At 46.9% G+C, this 16,800-nt stretch overlaps 1 protein-coding gene across 1 annotated transcript in view; it reads right to left on the reverse strand.

Moving 5' to 3' along the window:
* Nucleotides 1-5,063: 5,063 nt before the first annotated feature.
* The window catches only part of grin2bb (glutamate receptor, ionotropic, N-methyl D-aspartate 2B, genome duplicate b), an 85,854-nt gene continuing 74,117 nt past the window's right edge, over nucleotides 5,064-16,800 (reverse strand). The window contains exons 14-15 of the mRNA XM_054603863.1: nucleotides 11,110-11,348; nucleotides 5,064-7,646 (exon numbers count right to left, since the gene is read on the reverse strand). Coding sequence (XP_054459838.1) covers nucleotides 5,262-7,646; nucleotides 11,110-11,348 — 2,624 coding nt within the window. The 3' untranslated portion in view covers nucleotides 5,064-5,261. The remainder of the gene's footprint in view (nucleotides 7,647-11,109; nucleotides 11,349-16,800) is intronic.

Genomic DNA, 16,800 nt, shown 5'->3' on the forward strand with positions numbered 1-16,800 from the left:
CTTTCCATTTTGGTATTGTATTGTCAATGCATTGTTGCATCCGATCCAGTTAAGATGCTGTGGGAATACTGTATAAATCTCTCTCTCTCTCCCTCTCTCTCTCTCTCTCTGTCTACGCCCCCTTCTCAACTCCCCCTCCGCCCCTCTGTAAAAAAAAAAAAAAAAAAAAAAAAAAAAAAAAAAAAAAAAAAGGAGCCAGTTGCTAGGTAACAGTTAATTGTCAAGAAGTAGTTACATGTGTTGCAATGCATCCTGAGTGTGTTGGGTTGGTGCATGGAGCGAAACAAGTGAGCAAAAATAGAGAGGAAATAGTAAAGATCTTTTTTTTTTGGGGGGGGGGGGGGGCAGGAGATGAAAAGTGATTAAAGGATTATTTCCACCGCCTCACTCCATGTCGGCATCCGGGACTGCAGATGTTAAAATTCTCCCACCAAATCTGTACCCGCGAGGCATCGGTATACATTTTCAAATCTGCAGGTTTCTTTAAATAACTCCTGTTGCTGGACAAGGCTTTCTGAGTAAAGAGAGAGAGTCTGAGGAGTGAGGGGGAGTCAGGTTTTTTTTGGGGGGGGGCTTTCATCTCTGCTGCTCGTTCAGTTTGCATCACTTCTTCCTTCCTTCAGTATCTCGCTCTTTTCTCTCATTCTATCCTCTTCCTTTGCCTCTCGCGCCACCTTTCTATTCTCAAGCCTCTTTATTTATTTTCTCTTTGGTCTGCAAGTACACTTATCCATCACGAGGTAATCAATCTAGCACGACGAGACTCTTGTTTATGAGAGCAGATGCGATGAACAAGCAGAAGACACTCAGCTACAGCCATTATCTCAGTCAGATCGCCCTACAGCACGAGACATAATAACACGGTCTGTTACTACGTGAACACGCACGCGCATGAAAGACGCCCTGTTGCTTGCTGACAACCTGAGGACACGACAAACAATGAAAAAAAAAAAAGAACAAGACCAGCAGGCTTGAGATTTCTTATTTTTTATTAATACTCAACACTTTTATTCCAAAGAGACAGAAGAATAATATTTCTCAGCACTTATTTTCACATTGACTGTGTTTAATCTCATTTTCAATATTACTAAATATTCAATCAAATTTCGAAATACTCTCTTCACACAAGTAGTTTCTCTCCATACAAAAAAATGCGAGGGCGAACTAGATTTTTTGTCTTATGTACATTTTTCACAATCTGTACAGCTCAGGGGAGGAGTTGTTCGAGTCTTCTGTGGCAAAAAAATAAATAAAAATAACACTGAAACAGAAGATTAGTCAAAGAGGAGCAAAAAGAGACTTCCTGTGTAAAAAAAAAAAGCAACAGATAATCTATTGTGCTTTCTGTGTACCAATTCATGGTGGTGCTTTGAGAAACAAGCTTCTTAGCTGGTCTTTGACCAAATCAAAGAACAAGAACTAACCATGACTCATTGAATGTGCACACTATCTGTGTAATTATAAACCATTGCACATATCCTGGCCTGAAGTCTTTACAAAAGCAATTTCGCAAAGGGGAACCTACGAATCAAAGATTTATCCCAAATAGATCTATTCTCTGCTGTTTTTGTACAGTTTTTTTCTTTTTATCAAAAGTCCATGAGCGTGAGGTAAAGTATTTACATACAGTTTTATAATACATGTACAACAAAACAGTTATCTCTCACACGCACTCTGTCTCTCTCCCATATGAGCACACACAGAGGTAATCAAGCGTATGTATTCAGGCACGTACAATAACAGAAATAAGGAAATGTGATATTCAAAAGTGAAACAACGGCAAAAGTAATTGGAATGAAAGAAAAAGGCTTTTTCAGTGATGATGAATGTATTAATCAAGACCTCAACCTTGTTTAAAAGCATCAACACAAACTATCAAGAAAACTTTTGTAGAAGATTAATAATAATATTAAAAAAATGTTTTCTATCCTAGTGAAATTTTCAATCAATTTAGCCTTATTCATGAAAGTATAACCAAAATTTTGACGGTTAAGATTGGTGTTTTCTCCTGCACAAACAAGCACACGCACACACACACACACACACACACACACACACACACCCACAGTACTACATGGATCATCAGTACCAATGAAATTGATAAAAATTCCAAATATCGTCCAAAAAGAGGCCCATTTTTTTCTGGGCTAAACGTTAATATTAAAAAAGAGAAAGAAAGAAAAGTGTATACATGCAGGTCCTTACAAACACTAGAGACCCCCTAGTATCATACATACTGACTTGTCAACCAAGAGGAGGAAAGTCCTCCAAAGTTTGGACTGGGATGTAAAACAAACTAATATATATATTCAACCCATCCAGTCAGATTGTGCTTAGGTATTCAAATTTTGGTTTGGACTAAAAGTCAGGTGACAATAAATAACTTGAAATGGAGAATAGATATTGTAACTAATGTTATATTTAATGGGGCTGTAAATGAAACTAAACACAGCTGTTGTGTTTGTCTCGGTGCGGTGTTAGAGCAGAGATGACCCGTGTGTCTGATGGAGAAACAATGGCCGATGTTTTTCACTAAATGTACCACCTGCTTCCAGGACGCCGTTGAATTTCTCCTGCCTTCCTCTTCCTTCTTTTTCTCCTCAAACGTCTGCAGCTGACACAATCCACACAGGACCTTGGGAGGACTTGAGGGCAAATTATTTCCTTCATCAAGATCTCAGGATGTGAAACATATTATGGTCCAGTGGGGGGGGGAGGGTAGAAATCAAGGTAGCAGTTGATAGTGAAATGATTCTTTATGTTCCGTTGGTGGAAGAAATGATGAAAGGGGCCCGCTTATATAATCAAAGTTCTCTTGTTTCGAGTGGACGGAATACGCCACATTTTGTTTCCTTGTTAAGACCGGTGAGAAGATTTATACCACTCTCAGATCTTAAATGGACAAGAGGCCAGTTAGCTTAGCTTAGCACAAAGACTTAAAACAGGGGGGAATAGCTAGCCTGTCTCTGTCCAAAGATAAGAAAACCTGCCTACCAGCGCTCTACAGCTCTCTGACTAACACGTTATATCTTGTTTTTTTAATCTTTAAAAAGAAATGACAAATTATGTGGATTATTTCTTGGCTTAACATCATGGTATCTACAATAAAGTCCAGTACATTACCCTCCTACATGTCATTTAAACACAAAGACTGAGGACTGAACAAACAATATATAATGTGTTCATGTGAGCTTTAGAGATGCTGCTAGATGGATTTTGTTGGTGTTTTGGAAAGAGCCAGGCTAGCCGTTTTACCCGCTTTCAGTCTTCATGCTAAGCTAAGCTAACTATGTAGCTTCATATTTACCGCTGAGATGTGAGAGTGGTTTCAATCCCATTTAATGTTTAACAAGGAAGCAAAGATTTTCCCCAAAATGTCAAACTGCTCCTTTAAATCACTGGGGAACAATATTCAGTAGGTGTAAAGTGAGCACAAACTGTACAGTTTACCCCTTTATAAACTAGACACATCGTTTAAAGAAAAAACAATGAAATGACAAGCTATAAAGATGTTACTGTATCTAAATGAAGAGACCATTTGGGACTTTGTACTTGAGCTCGCTGTGGTCCTTTAAACCAGCAGAGTGAACATGTTCAACACTATGTTCTCCTCCCTGCGTCGTTCAAATGTGACCATGTAAAGCAGCGGGCTGGGCTTATAGCCGTACTCATGAAATAATTCACATCATTGCTGCTCATCCTAGCAACGTAGGCCTCAATCTGTGAGTCTATTATGTGTCCTCGTCCTGAACAGCAAAACTGTCACGGCCAATTGAGTCGGACCCAGTGAAACGCAATGAGGGCAACGAGCGGACATTAAATGTGATTTACATGTTTAATGGGTAGTCTGTTCCCGGGTCGTCTGTTATGAACAGTGGAGTTTAAGGAGGTAAAAGGGGTGAGGCTTGTTAAGCTTCCTCGTAAATGATTTCAAGGACTTGTGGTTAGGATTAACTGTGGAGTTAAAAGTAGAAGCAGCAGCTCCTATATTTTATTTCTCACTCGTATATCTTAGTATGCAGCAGCATGGCTCTGCTGAGCTGACTTTTGGGGAAACAGGAATGTGTGTTTATCATGGCACTGCGGTTATAACCCTTGAAAACCTGCTATTGGTTACTGTCATTGTTGGGGATCTACGTAGGAATGTAAGCTTCCTCTACGGCAGCTTTGTATTACAACATCTGTTAAATGCCTAAAAGTCTGTTATGCTCATGAAACTCTTCCCTTCATCAGACTTCTTCAAGTGTGTTTTCACACTCGGATCAATTATACTAATTGTTTGCAGGTGGATCTGTCTACCAACGGAGCAGATCTGGTGTGTAGAAAATCAGTATCAATCCTTTAAGGCACATCCAGCTCAAAATGTGAGACCCATTTGGTACTGCCGAGCAGAAAAAAACGGAGAGGAAACGGCAAATCAGTATGATGATGTTGCTTCCGCAGCTGAAAAAAAAAAAGAGACCTTCTTTGCAAATTTATAAGTACATAGAATGTACTCAGCAAGTCATGCCTTTCACATACACTTCACAGCACTCAAGAGTAAGAAAAGTAATAAAAAAAATCAAACATGAAGAATTAAATAGCAAAGAAGATTCCAAAGTACAGGAACCCCGAAAAAACATCTGACGGCTGGTCTCCTGTAATATTGGTAAGCTAAGAAAGAATTAACATCATACAAATATGTAACATGAACTATTTAAATCAATAAAATAGAAAGGAAAAAAACAATCCAAAACCGATCATCGTTAAACACTGGAATAATATTCAATAATATTATTAACATTATCAATACAGTTATTATTAGTTTACCCTGTTACTTCAACAGAAGCGTTGATTTCTCATTCATGATTGTATTTCCGTTGTTAAACAAAATGTTTGTTTTGGTGTTAAAGAACTGCAGGAGGGAGGGAAAGACGATGAGCGTGTGAAGAGAGCAGAGACTGGAGATTTGATTTCACTCCCCCCTCCTCCTTCCTTCCTTCCCTCCCTCCCTCCCTATCTTTCTCTGAGCGTCGGAGCAGCACCAGAATCCTCTCTTCTCATTAAGAACTTGTCTCCCGCCAGACTTCACAGCTTAGCCTGCAGTGGCCTCTGTGCATCGTCCAAATTTGTAGAGAACGACACACACACGCGCACACACAGCATCGTGTCTCCTCGTTCTTGACGCATCGAGAGGTCATCACCATCCGTATGTTTCTCTCCCCTATTTTTCTTCGCCCCCTTCTTCTTCCCTCTCTCTCTCTCTTCCTCCGTCTTCACCCTCAGACGTCTGACTCAATGCTGGAGAGCTTTTCATAAACGTGTCCATTGCTGGCACCGTTGAAGGGTCTCTGTCCCGGCCCCAGACCTAACGTGTCCCTGCCAAGCTTGCCGGCCCCGTGGTGGTTTCCCATGGGCCCACCCACCCCGCCCAGACACAGCTCTTTGGGGAACCTGGGGGCCACATTGGACATCACCCCAGCTGTGGCGGACGCGGGCAAATAGGAAGTCGTTCCCATGGAGCCGCGGAAGTCCCCTCCTCCTCGGCTGTTGTTGAGAAGTTGCTGCTGCTGCTGCTGCGTCTGTGGCTTTTTGACGTAGTACGGTTTGGCGCCGTGTAAAAGACACTGGTCGTCGCCGAAGGTTGGGATGAAGGGGTTCTGGTTCACCTTATCTGGGTAGAGAGATTTAGACAAGGAGTAAGTCCCGGCCCCTCTGCTGCTACCACCACCACCACAGCCCCCACCTCCCATCATAGCTCTATCTCTATCCCTCAGGTCTCGCTCCCCAAAGGACCGCTGATGCAACCCACCTTCGCCTCCGCGGAACAAACTGAAGGAGGAGCCTCCCTTTGCCCTATCTCCGCCTATTCCTCCAAACATGGGCGACTCCCTTTCCCCTGCGTACCTCTCAAACATGTGAGCATAAGGGCTGGGGCCCTCCATGAAGCGGTCTTTGTCTTTCAAGCTCACACTCCGTGGCTGGGGAAACTGACCCCCGCCGCCACCCACCCCTCCCATGCGGCCTGCCCCCTCCCTCTGCAGGTCCACAAATGTGTCATACGAGTGCTGCCTCCGTAACACCTTCCCGCCCGGCCCTAGCTTCCTGCGCTGCACCTGTGCCTGAGTTTGTGCCTGGCTGGGTCCTACGCTACTCTTCACTCCGCCGAACACCATGTTGTTATCCTCGCTGATGTTGTAAAGGTTGCTCGGCGGGATCTTGTCACAGCGCTTGCAGCTAGCGGAGCTGGGGCGGCTGCTGCTACCGCCAACCCCGCTGGCTGGGCAAGCGCCGCCTCCTCCTACGCCTCCGCCGTGGTGACACACATTGTGACTGTTGCGACACTCCCAGTCGCCCCCTGCTATGCCCCCACCTCCCAGCCCAGAAACCCCCTTCTCCCAGCAGGTGTGGGCCTGCTGCCCTGCCGACACTGAGCCGAGCCCACCTTTACACTCCGGCTTCTTGCCTTTACCTTTGAGGAAGTCTTCCACAGGTACTAAGCTTTTACAGATACCACCACCACTACCACCGCCCACGCCGCTTCCTCCACTTCCACCCTCTTGCTCCCACTTGGCCTTGCCCTCCTTGGAGCGGAACTGGTCCGCATAGAAATCCCTCAGGTTCTCTTTGTCTTTGCGGAACAAGTAAGGTGAAGAATTACCCGCTCCGCCTCCCCTCTTCCGCTCCAGGGGAGGTGAGACCGTGCGGTGTGCCAGGGCGCCGTGGGGGAAGTGGTGGTGGACGGTGTGGTGGTGGGCTCTCCTCCTGAGGCCGCTCAGCTCTATCTCGTCCTGCTCCCGTCTGCACTTGGCCGAAGCTGGCCTCTTTTTCAGGCTGTCCCTGTACTGCTTACGCCGCTTGTTGTTGCCCTCCAGGTTGCCATAGGTGACGGTGTGCGTGGAGATATCCGAGACATCCGAGCGAATGTTCCCATCATCCCCCCCTGAGCCTCCCCCGCGCCCACCAAAGTACCTGTCGGGACCCCCGATGAGCCCCGTGCTGGATGCACCTCCTTTGAAAGAAAACCTGCCGTACACATTGTTTCCCTTGAACCCACTCTGGCTGGAATCCGCAGGGGTGTGGCCAGCGATCAGGTCAAACTTATTGGTATTCCTGTGAGTCATGGAGGGGCGGGGCTGGGTGGTGAAGATGGGCGCTACCCCTCCCCCTAAACTGTCGCAATCGAACATGCCCCCCTCCAACGAGCTAGTGCTGCCTAAGCTACGCGGCCTGTTAGGCGGGGGGCCGGACATACCCAAAGCCGAGGCCGGGTGGTGGTGCAGGTAATGGTCCTGGTACAGGTTGCTGTCCTTCAGGGGCAAGTTGCCAAAAGTCCTCTCCACCTCGCTGATGTAGTCACTGAACATGTTGTCCTCTGGCAGGTAAGGCGGTGCTGTCTTGCAGTCGACGGGATGGCCCACCAAGCTGCGCCGGTGCTCCTGGATATCGTAGATGGCCGAATCACGGCCGCCGCTGTGGCTGTACTCCAGGGCGGCATGCGGCGAGCCGTTAATGCCCGGGACGGCGGTCATGTCCTTGGCAGTGCGGAGCAAGCGCAGGATGTTGGAGTGGGTGTTGTTCATGTTCTTCTTCATGGTGGCCGAGGGCGAGTCTATGGTGGACTTGTTTTCCTCAATTTGTACCCCGTGGATGCAGCTGTAGATACCCTGGAGTGTGAAGATTAGAAGAAAACAGGGAGGTGGAGAGAGGAAGAGAGGGTGAGATAGGCCATGGGAAGAAGAAAGGATAAGAGTCAGAGTGGTAAGGTACGAAGCCCCAGGGAGAAGAAAAGACCAGTAAAATGTGTGGCGGTAGTAAGGAGTCGTGAACCAAAGGGGGGTTTAATGTTAGCGAGAGGGAGTCAAACGGCAGACACGTAAACAGAAAGACAGACAGAGAGAGAGAGAGAGAGAGAGAGAGAGAGAGAAAGGCAAACAGGGGCGGAGAGAGGTTAATGCATTGCCATGTTCTCTCTGACCACCCTCTTGTTTACACACTATTAAACAGTAATAGGGGCTGAGTTCATAAGTGACTTTTCTCTGGGGAACAGCGCAGACGTTCACAGCTGCTGCTCAGCACTCCACCTCAGACTGAAGAGAACTGAGGGAGCAGATCAGAGTCCTGATTGATAACACAAAGGGTGGGTAAGCTCACTGTTTTGACCACCGATCAATAGGTTTAATCAATGTCATTTAAATCCAGCTGACACTGGTGCCACTGGCTTTTTTACTCATTTTCCTTTCACAAAAAAAAACATTGTCAAGGAAATGAATCACTTTGCATGAAGTAAATCCGACTTTCTTAGGATATCAAGAGACACATGCATTATCAATTGTCTTTTTTTTAAATGTCATAATCCATCAGTGTGCGCGTTTGTTTGGGTTTGTCGGTCGGAGCAGGATTTTCGAGAGAGGGGAAAGCCTTTTGCGAGTGAAATCAAACAAGCGTGTTTAAATGGGGGCCGAGAGGATCTATGATTGAGGCGACAGCCAAATCCGAAAGGTCGAGGACACACTACCCACCAGCCAGCACGCGGGCCAACTTTCCTCAAAGGCGTCAACTTGTCAGAAACAGTTTCTGTCTGTCTCTTAGTCACTTTCCCCGTCGCCGGGCCACATTCATGAATCCGAATCGTCTGCTCTTCTTTTATGCCCCCGTTCTCTCTTTGTGTCTGTTTTATCTCCGTTTCCGGGTGCTCCGGTGAGCGGCAGCCAATCCAACGGGATTGTCTGTCTTTATCTCTCTACATTTTCAGCTACTACAGCTGCCGTGAAAAGGTAATAGAACAGAGGTTCCTTGCACACCACTGTCTATTCTTTTCTACTCTGCCTTTGTCCTGCTACCCATTTTATTCTTTATCATGACTCTGGCTAACTGATCTCTTTTTCTTCCTCTGTATTTTATTAGCCCTTTGTGCTCCCATCACTTGTCCGTCCTTACACTTTTTCTATATGCTCTATTAGAAAACTGTTTTATTCAATGCCGCACTATCTTTAATATTTTTTCTTCCTTGCACCGCAACTCGAGTGTTAAATCAGGCGCGTAAATGTATAAAAGATATTAGGCCGCAGAAGCACCTCTTGAAACGGTGTATGCACTCAAAATGGATGTTGTAGTGCAAGAAGTTAAATCAGCCTCAAGCATGTGAGAGCTTAGGGTGGATCGTAAAGCTACCATGCACAAGACAGTGCTTATGTTTTGCATTAAAAGAAAGCTACAAAGACAGAAGGAGATTCCTGCCAATTCAACAATAAAAAAAAGCAAAGAAAAGGAAACGGCGTGTTCCTGAAGTGCTCAAGGCCAGATCTATTCGTGAAGGGCTTTCAGGTTAGTCTGAGTAGGTGTAAACCGACAATTAGAAACACCGAACACATAAACACCGGTTTCCTTTTCTCAGGCAAATAATGACTGAGACAATTTGCATGAAACAACAACCCCCCTCTCCTTTAAAGGCAACATTATGCAAATTATTACACCTCAAGTGATTATTTATATGGTACCCAAACAGCCTGCTTCAATAACTCTGAGACACCTTATTAAGTGAAGCATCTGAGAGGAGTCGTAAGCGCGCTTGATAACCCATAAACGGTGGACTGTACTCAAAGACTGCAGGCTTTGTTAACCCTGTCAGTCCTGAAGCTTCAGTAATGGACGCATGCTGGTTCTGGTTGGTCTGGCTGTCATTCAGCACATCAGTAGCCTTGGTCTTTATAACGCTGGTTGTAACCTCTGCTTGTGTGTTGTTGGCAATCAAGGTGACACATTCCTTTTCCACTGTCCTTTATAAGAGTAGAGGCTGTGAAGAGCTCACTAAACAGTTGCCTTTGTTATTTATTGGTTGTGATGCTTTAGTAAATGATTCTAAAGTGTTCACTCTTGACCTCCATGAATTCAGAAAGGTTCGTGACATAGCTGGACCACAGACTGTATATAAGAAGTGGACGCAGTCCTAGTGAAGTCACCCATTGGCTCGTGGACGGCAGTTTTGAAGCCTTGAGTTCGGCGATTTAGCCGTCGCCAGCTTGGATTACGGCCGTCACCACATTGGCATTTTGCAACCAGTGAACTGAAGTTACCATATTTGGAATGTGGAGTAGTGACGTAGAGACGCTGCAAACATCTCTGGTAGCAGTAGCGACCTTTCAATCACAATAAGCTCGCCCTAAAGCATACTCAGCTTTATGGTCTATTTTACTCTAAATGGACATCATGATGTATTGAAGAAGACTTCAAATTAGAGATTGAGACCATAAACTTATGTTTACAATGTTTACTGAGGTAATAACTCAAGTGAGAAATAGTGTAATTTTCTCATAGACTTCTATGCAACCAGAGGATTTGGCCCAGTAGATGTCTTTGATGAGATTGAAAATGTGCGCTTATCGCATTTTACCCTCCCTATCCGGGCAGCCTTTCCATCCCGCCTTCGAGTTTGGTCGTTCCAAACAAATCTTAACACTTTCGCTTGAGACTTGGTCAGAAGACACATCTTATGAACTTGTTCATTTTGAGCAGAATGACAACTTTGAATAAACGTTCCACTTCAACATATTTATCATGAGCATGCTGTAAGCCTGTAGCAGCAGTGAGTTGCCCCACAAAACGTACAGATTTCCTGGTTAGTTGTGTTACTTTTCTGTAAAGAGCGCTCATACTAAACACCTCCAGAATTCTGATAAAATAAATTTCGTTTTTTCAGGACAAAGCTGTTATTCTAAATATAAAAATATCCATCATAAATCTTTAATGTAATTATTCAGATGAAAAAAATGTTTCATTTAAAAAAATCCCTGGTTATTTTAATAAAAGTTAAGTGCTACTGATGTTACATTACTGTAATGTTGTGCTCCCTTTGACTTGCAGTCTAAAAATTGAAAATGTCTTATTTCTGTAGAAGCAACAAGCGAAGATATCTTTTTACCGTCCAGCACAGGAGGATGTTGACTTGTGTTTGTTGTTCAAGCCTCGGCTAAAAAAAAATCACAGGTTAAGTCAGCTGAGTCATCGCATCCCGCTGACTGACTCAATACACCTCAGCCGAAAGCCAGTGGTTTGAAAACAACCCCTCTTGTGATCTTTCTGTCGGGGGGGACAAAGGTCAGACCTAAAATAAAACACGAGCACACTCACCCTGCTAATGGAGAAGGTGGCCCCGGGCTGCCCCGAGCACACGCCCATGAAGCAGAAGCGCAGCTGCCAGTAGAACCAATGTTCGCAGATGAAGGTGAGCAGCGACAGGATCATGGCGGCGCCGAGCATGTAGAAGACCCCCGCCATGTTGTCCACGTCCAGCTGGCTGCTCATCACCTCGTTCTTCTCGTTGTGGCAGATACCCGTCAGCCACAGGGCCTCAAACTCCTCCATATCACCTGGAGGGAGGAGAGACACACACACACACACACACACACACGCACACACGCACACACACAGGTTACTGTATCGAGGCGTCAGTGTTAATGTTTGTGCTTCAGTGAGTTCGCCCATAGGTGTCTGAACATTTAAGAGTGAGTACAAAAGGAGAGGGCACATTCTTTTTTGGGATGGGGAGTCGATGCCAAAAACAGCTCAGGTCTCATGTACGTGCAACAAATGTCATGTTGCATTATTTTGACTGAACGCCCCCCTGAGGATAATCTTCATTAAGGATTGCTTATGCAAGGCTATCCCTTCCTTGTTGTGGGGAAGAAAAAATAAAACACAACCGCCTGCTGGGACTCGACAGTCCTCGGGGAGGAAGTGTGTGTGGTCATGTGACGAGCGCTTCCGCCCAAAAATGTCTCCCCTTCAGTTCCACATCCCTGGGGGGACTGCTGAGGGGGGAGGACACGTCCAGAGAGATTTGTTTGATCTGCACCAATGGACTGCTTTTGTGTGCGTGTCTCTGTGAGATCAAGGGGGTATGTATTTTGCCACTGCTTGCATAACACTGTTTTGTGCTTGTCTCAGACAGCTGCTCACTAGTATTCACTAAGACTTTCTTACAAGAATGAACCTCAGTGAGGGAAAAGAAAGTGCAGTGACAAGTGGCAGATTATTTATCATGGTGATGAGCACCGAACAGAAAGTGAACAAAAACATATTTAATCTGGAAGCAAAGGGGAAAAGTATATAGTTTCATTTATTTTGTTCATGAAATAAAAATATGAATATTAACATTTCTTTCTCTGAGTTGGATGAGAAGATCGATACCCCTCTCATGTTTGTGTATTCACTATAGAGCTGGAGCCAGGAGACCATTAGCTTAGCTTAGCATAAAGACTATGAGCAGGGGTAAACTACAAGCCTAGCTATGTCCAAAGTAAAAAAAGAAAAAGGCCAACATCAACTCTAACACTCACTAATCCACATATTACATTCACATCTTTTGTTTAAGCCATACACATAGAGATATATACAATTTGGGGGTTTAGGGGGAGTTTCATCCTCAAACTATTTCTTGACAAAGGTTTTTCCATGCAGAGAGCACTTCTTAGAAGCGACTCGAGCTATAGCGCAGGTTGCCAGATACAGTTGTAGAGCACAGCTTTTAGTAAAGATCTCTGTACGAAACCTGGCAACCTCACTGTGACGACTCTAGGAAGTCCCTGGTTGTTGTTTGCCCAAACTTTCTTCTAGCAAATAACTCCCCGAATCACCACAAAGTTAGATTTTTACATTTCCATTTGTGTACAGATTGAAGAAACGGTACATGTGTTAATAAATTTGCTTGAGAGGTGCTGGTGCTGGTCCCCCCTCGGCTATCAGTCCGCTAAGCTAGCTAAGCTAATTGCCTCCTGCCTCCAGCTCCATACTTAACGCACAGACATGACAGTAGTAGAAATCTTCTCATCCGAATTCGGCAAAAGAAAGCGAATAATTGGATTTACTCAAATATCTATTTAGATGTCTAATAAGAAAATGTCTTAGTGACAACTGCGTTTCAAAGGACAAAAATGAAAATAACATTTTTAATGTTTCTAGATTGTGTGCCCCAGTGATCCTGAGAGCTGTGTTGTCGGGGGCAATAGCTCCTGGTAGGGCCTCCAAAGGCAAAGTGGTCTCGGGGGAGGGGTCAGACCAAGAGCGATTCACAAAACCTCAATGAATCGGACGATGCAAGGTTGTGGCACCTCGCCCGGAAAAGGGAAACCGGGGCACCCTCCTGGAGCCAGACCTGGGAGGGGAGCTCGCCGGCGAGCGTCTGGTGGCCGGGCCTTGGCACATGGGGCCCGGCCGGGCCCAGCTCGAAAAAGCCACATCGTGCCGCCACCCTGTGGACCCACCACCCGCAGGGATAGGCATTGGGGTGAACCCGAGTGGTGCTTTGTTGTTGGACTTCTGTGCTAGTCATGGACTGTCCATAACAAACACCATGTTTGAGCATAGGGAGGTTCATAAGTGTACTTGGTACCAGAACACCCTAGGCCAAAGGTCTATAATCGACTTTGTAGTTGTGTCATCAGACCTGCGGCCGTATGTCTTGGACACTCGGGTGAAGAGAGGAGCAGAGCTGTCAACTGATCACCACCTGGCGGTGAGTTGGATCAGGTGGCGGGGGAGGCTGCCGGACAGACCCGGTAAACCCAAACGTGTAGTGAGGGTGAACTGGGAACGTCTGGCTGAGGATCCTGTCCGCAAGGTCTTCAACTCCCACCTCCGGAATAATTTCTCATGCATCCCGGGGGAGGCTGGAGACATGGAATCCGAGTGGGCCATGTTCAAATCCTCCATTGTGGAAGCTGCTGCTAGAAGTTGTGGCCGGAAGGCGATCGGTGCCTGTCGTCGCGGCAATCCGAGAACCCGCTGGTGGACACCAGCGGTGAAGGAGGCCGTCAAGCTGAAGAAGGAGGCCTTTTGGGCTTGGCTGGCCCAGGGGTCTCCTGAATCAGCAGGCAGGTACCGGTTGGCCAGAAGGGCTGCAGCTGCGGCAGTTGCCCGGGTGTGGGAGGAGTTCGGCGAGGCCATGGAGAAGGACTTTCCAATGGCCTCAAGGAAGTTCTGGCACACCGTGAGACGATTCAGAAAGGGGAATCATGGCTTCTCTCAGGCTGTGCTCAGCAGGGGGGGAGAACTGCAGACCCAGACTGGGGATATTGTCGAGCGGTGGAAAGAACACTTTGAGGAACTCCTGAACCCGACCAACACGTCCTCTGTGGAAGAGTCTGAAGACTCAGGGGAAGACTCGTCCATATGCCTGGCGGAGGTCGTTGAGGTAGTTAAAAAGCTCTTCAGCGGCAAAGCGCCAGGAGTGGATGAGATTCGACCGGAGATGCTAAAGGCTCTGAACAGTGTTGGGCTGTCTTGGTTGACACGTCTCTTCACTGTCGCATGGAAGTCGGGTACAGTGCCTGTGGAGTGGCAAACCGGGGTGGTGGTTCCCATTTTCAAAAAGGGGGACCGGAGAGTGTGCTCCAATTATAGGGGCATCACACTGCTCAGCCTCCCCGGGAAGGTTTACTCCAGGGTGCTGGAAAGGAGGCTCTGTCCGATTGTCGAACCTCGGATTCAGGAGGAGCAATGCGGATTCCGTCCTGGCCGTGGAACAGCGGACCAGCTCTTTACCCTTGCAGGTCTGTTGGAGGGGGCATGGGAGTTTCCTCATCCAGTCTACATGTGTTTTGTGGACTTGGAGAAGGCCTTTGACCGTTTGCCTCGGGGAGTCCTGTGGGGGGTACTGCGGGAATATGGGGTACCTGGCTCGTTACTACGAGCCATTCGGTCCTTGTATGACCAAAGTGAGAGCTGTGTTCGGATACTCGGCACAAAGTCGAGCTTGTTCCCAGTGTTGGCCTCCGCCAGGGCTGCCCATTGTCACCAATCCTGTTTGTGATTTTCATGGACAGGATTTCTAGGCGCAGCCGGGGGGAGGAGAGTTTCCGGTTTGGGGACCTCAGAATCACATCCCTGCTTTTTGCAGATGATGTGGTTCTGTTGGCTTCTTCAGAACGTGACCTTCAGCACGCACTGGGGCGGTTCACAGCCAAGTGTGAAGCGGTCGGGATGAGAGTCAGTACCTCCAAGTCTGAGGCCATGGCTCTCTTCCGGAAAACGGTGGATTGCACCCTCTGGGTTGGGAGTGAGTCACTGCCCCAAGCGAGGGAGTTCAAGTATCTCGGGATCTTATTCACAAGTGAGGGTAAAATGGAATGGGAGATGGACAGGCGGTTCGGTGCAGCATCAGCAGTGATGCGGGCGTTGTACCGGACCGTTTTGGTGAAGAAGGAGCTGAGCCATAAGGCAAAGCTCTCGATTTACCAGTCCATCTATGTTCCAACCCTCACCTATGGTCATGAGCTTTGGGTAGTGACCGAAAGAATGAGATCGCGAATACAAGCGGCCGAAATGAGCTTCCTTCGTAGGGTGGCTGGGCTCAGCCTTAGAGATAGGGTGAGGAGCTCAGACATCCGGAGGGAGCTCGGAGTAGAGCCGCTGCTCCTTCGCGTCGAAAGGGGCCAGCTGAGGTGGTTCGGGCATCTGATCAGGATGCCCCCTGGACGTCTCCCTTTAGAGGTTTTCCAGGCACGTCCAACTGGTAAGAGGCCCCCGGGGTAGACCCAGAACACGCTGGAGAGATTATATATCTCGTCTGGCCTGGGAACGCCTCGGGGTCCCCCAGGAGGAGCTGGAAAGTGTTGCTGGGGAGAAGGACGTCTGGAGGACCCTCCTTAGCTTGCTGCCCCCGCTACCCAGCCCCGGATAAGCGGAGGAAATGGATGGATGGATGGATGTTTCTAGATGAATTACCAGGGATGACCAAATATCCCCCTTAACTTAAGATAAGGAAACTGATTCTTCATATTAGCCTGCAGATTTGTAGGACATAGCCATAAGGGTGGGATGAACGCTCTACTGAATACGCACTCTACACTCTATATGAACCAACACTGAATCACTACAGGAATTGATTAATAACTGGATCAATGAGCAGAGTGTATAATGTAATTGAAATCTATGTTGTCATAATGATTCCCTGCTTTCTAATCCCCCCTCCATTTGTATCCATCATCTTTCCCTTCCTCCTCCTCCTCCTCCTCCTCCTCCTCCTCCTCCTCCTCCTCCTCCTCCTCCTCCTCCTCCATCTTCAACATTTCTCCCACCTCCCTCCTGACCCTGTATCTGCTCACATGAAGAGGCACTCGGCTTCCTGTTAGTAGGCCGTCACTGATCCTCTCCCTCTGCACATAAGACTTACATCATGTTCATACCTGGACTCTAACAGGACTTGACAGATAGGAGCAAACATCGATGAGTCTGATCTCTTAACCTGGAGCATCGCATGAGTGCTGACAGCTGAACAGTCTTCGAGGTAATGAGAGGTAATGTCTGACGTGTTGGCCTCGTGCACGCAGTCGACAGGACAATAAGACTTTACTTCCATTTGGAAATTTTGCGCGGCCACGTTTGTCTGATCTTTGGAGAGCACATGTTTAAGTGTGCACACAGTCACACACATTCATACATGTGCAGACTGGCATCTGAGCGTGCATCACTCAACAGCGTATGTGAAGGTGAATGTCCACTTTGCACTGACCCCGTCATCCATCACACACACCGGGATAGAAGGCGGTAGCACATTGGAGTCAACCATGTGTGTGTGTGTGTGTGTGTGTGTGTGTGTGTGTGTGTGTGTGTGTGTGTGTGTGTGTGTGTGTGTGTGTGTGTGTGTGTGTGTGTGTTTATGTCAACGTGCTGTCAAATATATGATCTGGCAGGTGGTGGAGCACATACTATCTCTGGAGGTGGAGTGCTCCTGTAGGTGTGCTCTCTAAAGGCAACACTTCACATCAGAAAACACTCTTTTCTTTTACATGAAGCTTATTCCTATTTATTTATTATTTCTTT

The sequence above is a fragment of the Anoplopoma fimbria genome, chromosome 9 (assembly GCF_027596085.1).
Source record: "Anoplopoma fimbria isolate UVic2021 breed Golden Eagle Sablefish chromosome 9, Afim_UVic_2022, whole genome shotgun sequence".
Lineage (NCBI taxonomy): Eukaryota > Metazoa > Chordata > Actinopteri > Perciformes > Anoplopomatidae > Anoplopoma > Anoplopoma fimbria.